This window comes from Mauremys reevesii, linkage group 1 (genome assembly GCF_016161935.1).
Source record: "Mauremys reevesii isolate NIE-2019 linkage group 1, ASM1616193v1, whole genome shotgun sequence".
In the NCBI taxonomy this organism is placed as follows: Eukaryota; Metazoa; Chordata; order Testudines; family Geoemydidae; genus Mauremys; species Mauremys reevesii.
Genome location: NC_052623.1, coordinates 346,623,891 through 346,638,101, shown reverse-complemented (window position 1 = coordinate 346,638,101; position 14,211 = coordinate 346,623,891). Strand labels below are relative to the sequence as shown.

The 14,211-nt window shown below is 38.4% G+C and overlaps 1 protein-coding gene across 29 annotated transcripts in view; it reads left to right on the top strand.

Annotated features, from left to right (window-relative positions):
- Positions 1-14,211, top strand: part of CELF2 (CUGBP Elav-like family member 2) — a 440,299-nt gene that overhangs the window by 382,359 nt on the left and 43,729 nt on the right. For 24 of the 29 annotated variants that reach the window (XM_039519472.1, XM_039519478.1, XM_039519480.1 and 21 more), the window contains 3 exons: positions 1,063-1,221; positions 2,862-2,925; positions 12,214-12,348. In XM_039519472.1, the coding sequence (XP_039375406.1) occupies positions 1,063-1,221; positions 2,862-2,925; positions 12,214-12,348 (358 nt within the window). The remainder of the gene's footprint in view (positions 1-1,062; positions 1,222-2,861; positions 2,926-12,213; positions 12,349-14,211) is intronic. The other 5 variants (XM_039519503.1, XM_039519499.1, XM_039519501.1 and 2 more) reach the window with 1 other exon arrangement.

The window sequence follows — 14,211 nt, the reverse complement described above, 5'->3', positions numbered from 1 at the left end:
GTTTTTATTCACTGAAAAATTGAAAGACATTTTTACAATGAAATATACAAGCAAGGTATTGGGGGTGGAATAATACATCTCAAGTGATCATTTTCTAAGATGATAATTCTAAAGGAATGGTATTGATGGGAGGTCTTCACACAAAAGATATTATTACTGTGGCTTATTTCATCATTTTGTCTGTTGATTGTGAATGTTCCTATCATTGTCCTATTGTGAGGTTCCTCGGAGAGAAAGGATATGGCTACTCTTTGCAGAAATAGAGAATAGAAACTTTTCTGAAGAAGCTCACAGTGTAGTGAGAGTAGCCATGGGATGAGTTTGGTTAGATATAAACCCCCATTTCACACTGTAAATTGTGTCTAAAATCCTGCTGTATTTCTGGATCTGAGGCACCCAACATGGTTCTCGGATTGGGGGTAGAAGAGAAATTGGCATGACAGTGGATAGGGCATGGAGGGAGACTCAGACACTACAACGATGGGCCGCAGGATAAAACTCAAAGACAGATGGTTTCTACAAATCATGGAATGTTCCAATCCATTTGCCAAAAGTAAACTAGAATCATTATGATGCTACACTGTTCTGTAAATTTAAAACAACAAATCTTGAGGTTTGTATCTGAAAGCAAACAGTTTCAAAATTAGATAAAAATAGGGGATCTGTTTTCATTCATGTGGCACTGTTTATGTCCATTAGTGTCTTTGGCTATTACTTGAAAACAGACAGAAAAGAAAGAGACAAGTCCATCTTTAAAACACATGAACCGTGAAGCTTAATTAAAGAGCATTGATAAATTCTGTTGTCTCTCCAGGGGCACTCAGATAGTTGAACATACACAAAGATCTGGAAGGAAAGAAGTTCAGTGAAAAGAGAAAGGAAATTAATAATTTTTCAAGAGCCACATTTTAAAAATAGTTGAATAATAATTAATAAGCATAATTTCAGAAATAATTTCAGGTTATTTCAAATGGATTTAAATATGGTAAGAACATGTCAAGGTAGAATCATGTAAATGTGTGTGATTTTAACGTCTTTCTTTTCCAATCTGTCCAATCATAGGGCTGCTCTTCGCCTATAGTGGTGAAGTTTGCTGATACCCAAAAGGATAAGGAGCAGAGGCGTTTACAACAGCAGTTGGCACAACAGATGCAACAGCTCAACACTGCCACTTGGGGGAACCTCACAGGCCTTGGAGGACTCACACCACAGTACCTAGCTGTAAGTTCTTGTGAAATGTAGTGACCACGTGATGCATCTGAAGAAGTGGGTTTTTTACACATGAAAGCTTATGTCCAAATAAATCTGTTAGTCTTTAAGGTGCCATCGGACTCCTTGTTGTTTTAGTGACCACCTATTTAGACTTAAACTGGTCTATTTTAGCACACTGGAAGCTAATTATAGTGAACCCTGATAAAATGGAACTCCCAACATTTTAACTTAGGGGCAGATAATGTGACTTATTCCTAAAAGCACCACGTAAATTTATGGCACTCTATAAAACATTTTGTAATAATAACAGCGATTTTGAATGAAAGTCTCAAGTTATTTCAGTGCCTTGCAGTCTTCTGAAGATTTAAATTCTATTTCAGCTGGGAAATACATCTTTATTCTGATGTTTCCACTGAACATTAAATTCTGCTTTTTAAAAAATGTGAATACATTTTTTGGATGCTTTCTCTTATCAAAGTAAAATCTTCAGCTTTCAGAGATCAGGTAGACATCTGAAAACCTTCTTCAACTGTGTTTGTGAACGGTCCTTTGAATCCACAATGTTTTGAATTTAATTCTACTCTGCATATCAGTTTCACATAGAAATATTCCCTGTACTCATTCAAGTTAATCTTTTAATATATTTGAAAATGGCTATCACATTAACTAGTGAAAGTCTGTAAATTAAATGCTCTTTTATTGGTACTAAATGTGCAAGGTTCATATTACTTTATAGAAGGTAGATTTGATGGGAGTTTGGGCATTTTTAAAATGACATTTTCTTTGACTCTTTGAAAGCTACGAGAGAAAAATTAGCTCGCTACCTTGCATTGTACAGCTGCCCTCTACTGGGGGGAATCTGGAACAGCTTAAGTGTGTCATAAATCATAGACTGATAACAGAGATTCTCTTATTGTTCAAGTGGTCAGGGGTCTCTGCCTTTTGCTGCTGTGAAGTTGTGAATGGTCACAGTATATGGCATATTGACAACTGGGACATTCCCACATGCCTAGAGATTTGTTTCTCTGTATCTGCAGATTGCATGAATCAATTGTATATGTGGGGTGGGGTGGTTATAAATCTGCATAGACATTCATTTAACTGGCAGTCTTTAAAAAAAAAACACCCAGTGTATCAAGGGTTAATAGTGAATCTTGACTGTTATATCAGCTAAGTGCCAGCCTATGAACTAATGAATATCTGTGCACTTGATGTACCTTGTTCTAAGGATGATAAAGAAAGAAACCTGAATTTAAGGGGTTGGGTGAGAATGGACCATGATTGACAGAGATGAGTTATGGTAACTACTAGACTGCAGAGGGTTATAATTAGTCACGCTATGTTGGTTTAAATAGATTTAACACCTGGTTGTTAAAAAGAGTAAATTGATTAATTGTTTTAAAGCAGCGATGTTATTGAGTTTCCCCAGTGTCTGTGTGTTTCTTAATAGAGATTAGACATTAATATGGATTTACAGCATCAACTCTGGGGATGTTCATTCCAACAATAGGCAGAAGCAAGAGACTATATAAAAGTAAAGGAAACTATAAGTATTCCAACTTTAATTTGATGAATAATTTTGTTTTAATCTTGTTGCTTTTTTGTAACATCGCTTAGATGACGATGATCGTCTTATTATTAATTTGCAGCTTCTGCAGCAAGCAACTTCCTCCAGTAACTTGGGTGCCTTCAGCGGCATTCAGCAAATGGCTGGTGAGTTAAAAATCATTTCATTTTGTCCAATTATATTTTATTTTCTTAGGCTCTTAAATTCTGTTTTCTGTAATGATCACACGACATTAGTCTTTGTGTATAAAATGTGTTGTGTGTATGAGCAGGGGGCAACTCATGATTCAGATTCAGTCTGTCTTTCAGAAACTGAAATTAAACTAACTGCTCCTCGGTTGTACAGTTTGTCTTGCATTAGTCACCTGCCATTTGTCCAGAGTAACCACTTGGAAATTGCAGGAGAGCTCTTAGTTCCTGCAGCTATATCCTACCTACTAAAAGTAGCAATAAAGCAACAGCAGGATTACATTTTAATTTCCAGTGAGATTTCTGTGGCCTGAAAATCAAATTAATGGCAGCCCTCAAACATTTTAATAATAGGTGACAAATAAAAATGTTCTGACCTTCTTAATGAAACCCAAGATTACAGGCCTACCATTGATACAAGCTTGCAGTCTTCTTTTTATAATCATGGGAAATTAACTGGGTGCCTTTTTGACTTCAGAACCCTAGTTGACAAAATTACCCAACAGAAGCTTTTATGTAAAAGTATAATCTTTGTTCTGAAGGAAAAAAGAGAGAGAGAGAGAGAAAATCAAAGTGTAAGCATATTTGAAAGCCAGCTAGTTGGAGGATTTCTTGGTAATGAGCTGTGTGCCAGTAGTAAGCGATGTGTAGTGATTAGTAAAAGGTCTCTCCCACTGTGTGACCTGCCATGCTGATACCCTAACTTAACATGATGCTAGAGAAGGCAGCATGTGCAGTAAATCAGACCACAGATGCACATTATGCCTGCCGTGAGGAACTGTTAAAAAGCTTTTTTTCCCCCTTGCTTGATTTAAAAAAAAAAAAGTATGCTAGTTTATTTTAATCATGAACTCAGTGAATCAATGAAATGTAGCATTGGAATTGGACTTGTTTTGCCATCACAAAACAATGGCTGAAATATTCATGTGTCTTTAGTCACGTTTTTAATACTCTCTTTTTATAATCCAAGTCTTTAGCTTCTTCTGGCTTCCCTTTGAATGAGTCTTGAAATACTTTTAACAAGTATAGATATACCGCATGATATGGCCATACCCCATAGGTATTCTCTGCTCAATCGTTACATTATGCCATTATTGCAGTGGCATCAGAGACTAACGTGAATCTGCTGTCTGACAATATAAATTGGCCTACAGATGACAATATCCCTGAATTATTTTCTCTTTCTCAGACCTGCTGGCAGTGCTTGCTGTTTCTATTATGTTACACTTATGATCTAGCATTTTTCTCATCAAAAAATATATCTTAATATGATAAACAGAGTGGAGTCATTCAGCAACATTTTCACAGTTGGCATTTTTGGAGCTGGCTTTGAGCTCAAGGATTGTGTTTAATGTTTCATATTTGGTTAGCTCTACAGAATGGAAAAAATTGAGAGACCCACGGGGGAAAAAATACTCAGGGAGATTTTTCTGTATAGCATACTCTACTGTACTTGTATCCAAGTAAGTTCCCATTGTCTGTTCACAGTTATTGTAGGTTTAGTTTTACCTCCAATAACTGAACCATACCTGGACTGAAGTTAAGGATTTTCCTCAGATTAACCCTAGGGTGCCTCTCAATCCAATGTATGAATCAGTTATACATAGTAGGCCATTTAGTCCAAGGAAATTATCTTCTGGGGTCATAGTGGCATGTCATGTTTACTAGAACAATGTACTTCCTCAGCCAAAGGCTAGATTTCTAATAGATCCATATACTGGATAATAATTTAAGAACTGTATGTGCCTCTTGAAATGTTTTAACAAAGAGGTGGTCTTACGTGCATATTAACAGAACTTAATGCTTTTCTGGGTTTACCTTTTCTTCTCCAGAAATGCAGGGTTCTTAAATCTCAATGTCCAAGGTCAAATTCACAATGTTAAATTTCTCTCCATACCACAACTCTCCATGAAAGGACAAAAGTCTTAGCACAATCGTATCATTAAGTTTGAAAGTTAAAAAGTCGTATATTTTTCCCAAATTTCAGGTTTCTCCTGCAGCATTAACCAATTTACATTGCACGTCCACTATGTTTGATGGTATACTTTAATAATGAAGAGTAATTTATTAAGGTTTAAAAGAGACAGAGGAATCAAAAATTCTAGGTGTGTGCAACATGGATGGGTTAATATTGCTGGACCATTGATCTCACAACCTTCATGTAGCATAAGAGCTAGATTTGTTCCTTTTTTCAAAATGTATTTTAATTACATCCTATCCATACATTTTACACATATAAATATAATAATATTCATGTCCTGCTGATACGGAGCTTGTGTATTAATACTGGACTAGCTTTTCTTAAAGAGGAAGAAAATCTAGAAGCAGTCAGCTATAGGGTGACCAGAGAACAAATATGAAAAATTGGGATGGGGGTGGGGGGTAATAGGAGCTTATATAAGAAAAAGACCCCAAAATCAGGATTGTCCCTATAAAGTTGGGACATCTGGTCACCCTAGTCAGCTAAGATACCAGACAAGCTCCATGGTTAGACTTTGCAAGTTCTTTGAGTGAAAAAATGTTCATTTAGAATCAGATCTTTTGCCCTCCTCCTTGTGTTGATTTGAGTGGGAGGAGGAAGGTACTACTCAATGTGAGCAATGGTGGCCAGATCAGATCTTAAATTTACCTGTACACGTATGTAGCACCCAAAAGTATTTCAATTAGCTCGGTCCTGCACCTTTAAAGTCAATGGCTGTGTTTTCTTTGGCTTCACTGGATCTAAAGCCCACTGAAATCAATGGATGTCTTTCCATTAATTTAAGTAGACTTTAGATCGGGCACCTAATTCTGCAGAGCATTTAAGTATGTGTCTAAAGCCCATTAAAGTAGGAAAACACTTAATATCACAAGAGTCGTCAATATCCCTTTTGCTCTTTTAATAGCATCACTGTCTTGATTACAGGAACTGTCATTGTCTTGCCAAACTCTGCTTTATTGTTCTTACATAACACATGCACATACTTATGTCACTACTCTCGGTCATACTGTAGTCTTTTTTTCTACTGACTACTCTAATGCTTAATAATTTAAAGGCACTGCTTTTACTTATATGCATAATATTAGGCTGCAGTATATGGATTGTACTTTCATTGTTTGTGGGGAATGTCAGTAATATGGGTGAAGTAGATCACATGATTTGATTGTCTAATAAAAAAAATACAAGCTACAGTTAATGACTGTTCAATCCAGAGAGTTCCCTCCTTCAAAAGTATTCAAGTTGCATTGACGGCCTGATGCAAAGCTAAGTGAAATGACTTGGATCTTTCCATTGTCTTCAGTAGACTTTGGATCAGACCTTAAAAATCTGATTTGCATTAGGTGAGCTAAGTTAACCTACTAGTTTTAAAAGTACATTGAAGATATAATGTAAGATTTTACATTATGTGACAGAATGCCAGGGGATTATAACTCAGAAGAGATGTCAAAAAATATTTTTTTCCCCGTGAAGGTTTTCCATTATCAATACAATTAATTTCAAATCTTTTGTTATATATGTAAATAGATATATGCATATAGATATTAGATAGGTATGTATACATGTGCATATGCAAGATACACACACACACACAAAAGGGGTTATATTGATTCAGCTGGATAATATGAAAACAAAAATATTCCTTGGAAAATCTGATTCAGCTTTTAAAAATAAAAATCTGGAGTGTCTGATAACATCAGTGTTAACAAGTAACTTACTTTTTGATCAGGTATGATAAACTGTACTTGCTTTGATCATTAGTCCATGTTTCTTAAACTTCAGTCAGGATTTAATGTTTGGGGAAACTAACGAGACAAAAGGAAAAAGGTAAATAAATAATTTAGCCAATATTACCGATTGTGGGATGCCTCTGCATTGGGGTGACCAAGCTGAGACACTGTAAAGTGATCTGGTCAGAAAGTGCTCAGGATCCATCCTCTGAAAATCAGGCCTCTTTAAGATGACCAGGGCTGGGCTGTGAACCAATGCAAGTTTTTCCAGAAAGGAAGGATTTAAGCAGGAAATTCTTCAAGGTGAAGACGCAAGTGATCCTCAATTATTGTAATACTTACTAAATGCTTTGCATGTAAAACTTAAATAAGCATAAAAAGCTTTTAAAAATGGCCCATGATTCTGCTACATCCTATACAAACAAGCCCCTGATCCTTACCACTTGCATTTATCACAAGGAGAAAAACTATGGTGACTAAAGCAAGGCAAATTGCCTTATTGCATGAAAGTTTGCATTGGAGGTAGCACAAGAAGTTGTAAAATGTAAATCTTATGCTCTCAAATTTACCCGTGTTTTCACAGAACTGCATCTGTGACTGTGCAGCACTACAAAAATTTCCTGCGAATGTGCTAATAGGCCTTATGAGAATGTTCTATAACCATCCATCTGTCACTTTTTAACAGGCCTGATTGGCAAGCACTTGTAACAACTGACATCTGTTCTTGCTTATTGATATGTAGATTTATGGTAATTGCCATGAACAATAAGATACGAAATTACCTAAGGTGAACATTAAATTAAATTTTCATGCCCCTATCCTTATAAATAATTTTTTTTTAAATCTTAAGTTTCAAGCAGGCATATTGTGCATCTGTTTTGTACATAATTTAATTGTTTTTTTTTAATTTGCCAAGTAACAAAATGAAAGTTGTGTTCCTTGTAGTTCTGACTATTTGCCAGGCTGATGGCACATTTGGTAAATACACATTATTAAAAATTGAATCAAATTGTAATGTGGTTCTAGCTCTTTATAAATCATTTTGCTTTAATTCCCAACATTTTCTCCATCATGAAGATCAAGAGTTCTTTCGTACCCAGGAGTTCTCTCCCTGCAGGTGGAATTTTACTCTTTTTTGTTTACATGCCTATAAGTGGTTTGCATTTCTTCAGCGAGAGGTACAGTTGCTGAGTATGCAGCAGTTTCAAATAAAAAGGATTGAATCACTTTCTCTCTACGTTTGGGGCTGGGGCTGTTTTGAAAAACCTGTGTGATGTGAAAAGCATGGACTGCGGGAACGGACACCATGGGAAAGGATAGAGTGTGCCAGGCAGCAGAATAGTCCCCAAAACTATACATTGGCTAGAGGTTAATTGAACCGGAATCTACTTCTACTGTGTAACCAAATCGGCTGTCGGATCTGCTGATCAACAGTACTTGGTTCCCTCTTCTGAGTTTGTTCTAGCAAGCTGTGATGATGACACATTTCACATAAAGGAAAAAGCCAATGACCAGGGAGCAGCAGCAATGATAAAACATCTGGAGGAAGTGGAATATAGTAACGATGAGGATAGATTATTTGTGTATTTTAGCGGACAGCCTTTGGGATGGGAGTGAGGAGATACGCCTGTTGATTTCATCAGTTCTACAGCACCCTGGGCACTGGGTGTGTTCTCAGCCTGTTATTAACATTCTCATTCTTGAGTTCCACTCGGTTCGATAATTTGGTTTTCTTCTCTGATGCATTATGACAACAACAAACGGATCTTTTCTGGAGGCCCCATAGCTGACACCACATAAGATCTGAAGAGCTGCCAGTGTGTTGTAGTCACTTTTCCAGTGATACATGCAGGGTGGGGAGAGGACTTCTTTGATGTATGTTTCTTGCTTCTTAACATTCTTTTGGGTTTGAAAAATCTTCTATTAGTGGAGGAGATCTCCCTTTGCTTCCACAGGAAGCTAGTCTACCTGCTTCTTTGTGCTATAAAAAGATTTTGTGAGATGGAGAGAGGTGGGCATTCATTTGCCTCCACCTGGGTGCTAGACTGGCTCCTCAGACTAAGGCGAGCTGTTGCTTTTGGTGCTGCTGCTTAGTCTCGTCTCTAATCCTTTGTGTTTTGTTTTCCTCAAGCACTGCATACATGCTGTCTCTCCGTTCCCATAGCCCTTCACCCATGTAGCTCTTCATTGGCCACGAAATAGAAAGCAATTGTCTCCAATTCTTTTTGCTTACAAAACGAGGTTTAGAGACATCTGTGTGCATGTTGGGGAAATTGGTGAGATTCCACTAGTCAGAAGCTATCTCCTAAAATTCTTTTCAGCATGGCTGTGTGCATCTTTGTTCACCACTATTTGCCAGTCTAAATTGTGAACTGTTTAAAAGTGCCACGAGGAAGCATCACCACACAGAAAATATAACTCAACTGCAACCTCCTCCTGATCGGCGGACTGTCCAGTGAGGAGAGAGACAACCCAGGCATGCTGCTTTATTGCGTATTTCTACCAGCCAGACCACAGAATGGCATTAACGGTGGCCTCCATGAAGATTTGGATTGTTTGCTGGAGTCTTGGTGTTGAGCTGTGTAGACTTCTAGTGGACCTGAAACTTTATGAAGGGCGCATTGGGAACAAAGAGCAATCCAGAATGAAACCTGAGCCCACATCCCATCCCTCAAAATGTTTCCCGCACTTGCAAAGAGATGGATGCAGTAAACTAATAGGTCTCCTCTGTCTCTAAATTTGGTGAGCCACTGACTGAACTACTCTGGAGGCTTTCTGTGTAAATCAGAATTGTAGAAAGTACTTTACACACCCAGCCTCATGTAGTGGCAGATTGTGGGTGGCCCATATGAGTTCACAAGTATGTGAGCAAGAGGATCCTAGAAGTTTCTTTCTCTCTTTCCTCCCCTACTTTTGTGCTCCTGCATAAGGGCCAGGCACAGTCTTTACCCTTGTGCTTTCTGAGAGCTGGGAGACGAGGGCCTCTAATATCAGAAACTGTAGAGGATGGAGGAGGGACCATAGCCAACTTCCCTCTCCATACCAGACAGCACAACTTGTTTGTTGCAGGCTGTAAAAAACTATAAGCAGTGGCTTTGCTCTCCAAGAGGACTTGCGCCTGCCTCCAGCAGAGACAGCATACCTCCCAATTCATCCCTTCACTATCATTGCCACAACTGATGAGCAAGTATTCAGCTATGGATAATGTCCTAAAAACACATACATAGAAATTTCAGATTATTTAGTGATGGACAAGCTCCTAAAGGCATGGATCAGCATAGAAAAATGTGAAGCTTCCCCAAGCATCCTCACTTAATCAAACCTATGCATTGAAAAGTACCTAGCCAAACCACTTTGGGTTGGAAAGCTCACAAGAGCCATCTCTCATAAGAAGTTTCCATTATTCCCTAGTTTTAGCCTCTGAGGAAACACTACAAGGAACCCCGTCTTGGTATACTTTAGTATTTCCTTGTCCTATCCCATCTGAAATGAAGACGTTCAAGGCTCAACCTTTTCAAAAAGTTCACCAAATTCTTTCATATTTCAAAAGAAGACTTGGTTGAAGACGAGAGCTGTGTTTCAGGCTGTTTATTTTTTTCAGACAGGTTTGCCTGTCCCTAATTCTTTGGTAATTGTAAAGTTTCCATGTAATTAAACTGCAGAGTTTTTAAAGTATTTTTGTAAAACACTTTGAATGTGATGAGTGCTATGTATAATCATGATAAAGCTCTATCTTAAAAGATGAGCAAACTCAATGAGGACCTGTGATTACAGGATACAGTAGTTACACCTAATTACCTTGGTTATTAGTACCTTGTAATTAAAGTAGTTATGTGTTTTATTGTGCCTTGTAAACTATTATAGGTGACAGAGATTGAGAAAAACCTTATGGTTTATATAGTTCTCAAATTCTATGAGAAGTCATGAGAGAGGTTTTCCTCTGTTAGTCCCTCAAAATGTATGATGTTGATCCCAGATTCCTCTAAGTGATGGTTCTTCAGCCTCATTACTAGTAAGATCATCCATCACCTACTTCTTTCTTTTTTTGGGTAGTCATTATTGAAAAGTGCTTGACACCCACAACTGGGGCCGATTTTCAGAAGAGCTCCATTCTCAATTAGACACCTCAATAAAGTGACCAGATTTTCAGAAGTTCTCAGCATTTAGAGGCTCTCACGGCAGAACAATGGAAACTTCTGAGTGCTGAGCATTTCTACAAGTCTGGTTTCTAATGTCTAACCTAATTCTGTCATGTGTTAGTTTCAAGCTATTGCTGCTCTTTATTATGCCATGTGCTCTCAGTCTCTGTAAAATATCCCTTCTGCTCTTTTATTTTATTAGCTCTCAAATACTTGTAGAGTGTTATGATATCCCCTCTTCTCATTTTCTCCAAGTTCATATTAAGTTCTCCTGCTCATATGGTCATAGCTTAATTACTTTGACATTCTTCTCTGGATTTCCTCTAATTTATCAATGTCCTTTTCATACGGCATATGCAGAACACCCACATGTGGCCAAACCAAGGTGGGGGAAAGAGGCGTTATTTCATTCTTTGTCCTACAAATTATGCCTATGTATATAACTGTGATGCCCATATATATATATATATACACTCTGTACACCATTTTCATCTTTGAGCAGCTGCATCACATTGAGATTTCAGGTTCTTTGTCACATTGTTGTTCTTTAATCATTCTCCTTCCATTTTGTATGAGTGTTGTTTAGTATTTGTCTGCAACAGATGTTCCATTTCATATTTATCTAAATTAAATGCAATGCTTTTTAAAATTACCCCTCTCTTGAAGGTCTTTACCTCATTCTGAAATGTAGATGTATCCTTCACTACATCTCGTAAAGTACTGAATAAACTAACTAACAAGTGATTTTGAGAATCTGGATGGCTTACATGATACAGAACATTCTGCCTAGAGGTCCCCAGTTCAAATCTGGCCCCAAATGATAGTGACTGAAAATCATTACTGTCTGATAGCTGTTCCGTGCTGAATTTGATGGTCTCAATTCAGTTCCAAATAGACAGAAGGAATTTCAGGCAAAAATTGCTCTCACAATTGGCTGTTACTGTACGGTAGTTTAAGTAGAGAAGCGAAGAGGGGACCTGAGGACTGAACTTGATAGGATCCGAGTACCTCTCAAGCAATAATTAATTTACCGTCTCTCCACCTGCGTGAGGTCAGGAAGTATTATTATCACATAGAGAGATTAAGTGACTTATCACATCACAACTCTTTGACAGAGGTGGGAACTGAACTCAAATTTCCTGAGTTGTAAGCCTGTGCTGTAACAACAAAACCATCCACCCTCTCACCTGTAAGACAGATATGAGGCACATTGGCTGGGGCCAGTGGGGGGCAGCTTATACTGCCCATGCTGTAACTGTTCTGGGAATGAAAGGAGGATTTAAATCACTCGTAAGACTATCAATCTGGCAACCTTTACAAATCTTATATTCCTTTAAAATAAAATTGGGAATCTCTTAGTTAATCCTGTTGCTGAAGCTGCATTTTGTTCTCTGCGCAGGCATGAATGCTTTACAGTTACAGAATTTGGCAACCTTAGCAGCCGCAGCAGCCGCCGCCCAAACCTCAGCTACCACCACCAATGCAAATCCTCTCTCCACAACGACTGGTGCGCTGGGAGCCCTCACAAGTCCCGGTAAGAGTAGATTACTTTCCATTCAGATTCTGCAGTAAGAGTAGACTGGCAGGAGAGCCTCAGAATGGTGATCCTCTTTGCTACCTCCAAAACCAACCAACTTGCACATGAAAAGCGTGGAGGAGTTTTTCTTGGTTTTTGTTTTTTTGAGTAGAATTTTTTTTAATTAAAAGTGTGTTTAAGCAGCTAACTAAAGGCTGGATTTTGCGAGTTGTTCCATGTGGGCACAAGGGTCTGCTGTGCCAAGCTCACTGCAGGGTTAGGGGGCATGTTGCAGTCTTACAACACCCAGCAGGCACAAGAAAACTCTAGTTGCACGAGGAGCTCAGTGAGATTTAACTTTTCAAAAAGAATCCAGAACATGAGCCAAGTTCTCTCATGCTAGAAAAAAAGACAAACTGAATTTGTTCCCTCTTTTCTTTTCTTTTTTTTTGTCTTGCCTTTTTTTTTCTTCCTATGGTGCCTTCAGAGATTGCTCCTGCTGGTAACTGAGAGGCAATTATGGAAGTAAGACCAGATGCATAGTGAAAATCTTGCCGGATTCTGATCTCCATTACACTGGTGTAAATCCAGTATACAATAACTCCTCCTCATCTCCAAAGCCAGTGGAGGGTAGAGTTATTTACACTGGTGTAACTGAGCTGAGAATCTGCCTCCTTATCTTTATATAAAGTCTTCAGGGTGTAGTAATTTGCACCATGAAGTGTGTTTATGGCCGTTCTAAAAACATTCATATCATTTTAGATGCCACTAAAGAACATTTGTGTTTAATCTTGTTTCTAAGTATATTCATCCCTCACGATAAAATAATCTGTGGCAGAAGGTTTGAGCTCAACCGCAAGGGAGGCAATCTTTGACATATGTTATAGGCAGAGATTGTAATACCACCTATTATTATTAACACTTCCATTGTAAGACTCTGTTTTCAGTGGCTTTTACCTTTTTACCGGACTATTGGACTGAATTTTTCCATACCTGGTGTCTGCCTCAGGCTGAATGTGTTAGGAATGTTTCAGACACAGTGGTGCAGCCATTTCCAAGGATAAAGCTAGGGGGAAATACTTCGTTTTGCAATGTTAAAAATAAATAAATAAATGTGCAACCTTTACTTTGGGAAGCTCTAGAACACCAGGCTTTGGAGTGGGGGCTCGAAATTTGTCAGGGGCAAGGCCTTTGTGTCAGAGATTTGTCTTTTTCTGTTTCTCTGGAAATCTGCCCAAATTTGGTCAAGTTTAAGTATTCAAAAAACCGCAGTTCTGACATGCCCAGTAGAGACTTGTTAGGTTATGTTTAATCACTTGAGCTGGAGGTATAGCTCAGATAGAAGTATGCACGCTAGCCTTACTTAAGCTAGTGCACTAAAAATAGAAGTGTAGTCATGGTGGCACGGCGGGGGGATGGACTAGCCACCCAAGTAAGCACCTAAGATTCAAGGTGGGAGGGATAGCTCAGTGGTTTGAGCATTGGCCTGCTAAACCCAGGATTGTGAGTTCAATCCTTGAGGGGGCCACTTAGGGATCTGGGGCAAAAATCATTACTTGGTCCTGCTAGTGAAAGCAGGGGGCTGGACTCAATGACCTTTCAGGGTCCCCTCCAGTTCTAGGAGATAGATATATCTCCAATTATTTGTTTGTTTTAATTTTATTTATTTTAAGGCGGGATTGTACTCACGGAAGCTAACCCCTCCTGCTGTCTATGCTGGCTACACTTCTGCACTTGATCAAAGCTAATGCACTTGTGTCTACTCTAGCTGTAAATTACATCTCCAGCATAAGTACAGACAGACCCTTAGTGCATAGCAGCTAAAATCTCTGAAGATTCCATCCTCCCTGAGCATACTCCATCCCCACACAGCTCCTAGTG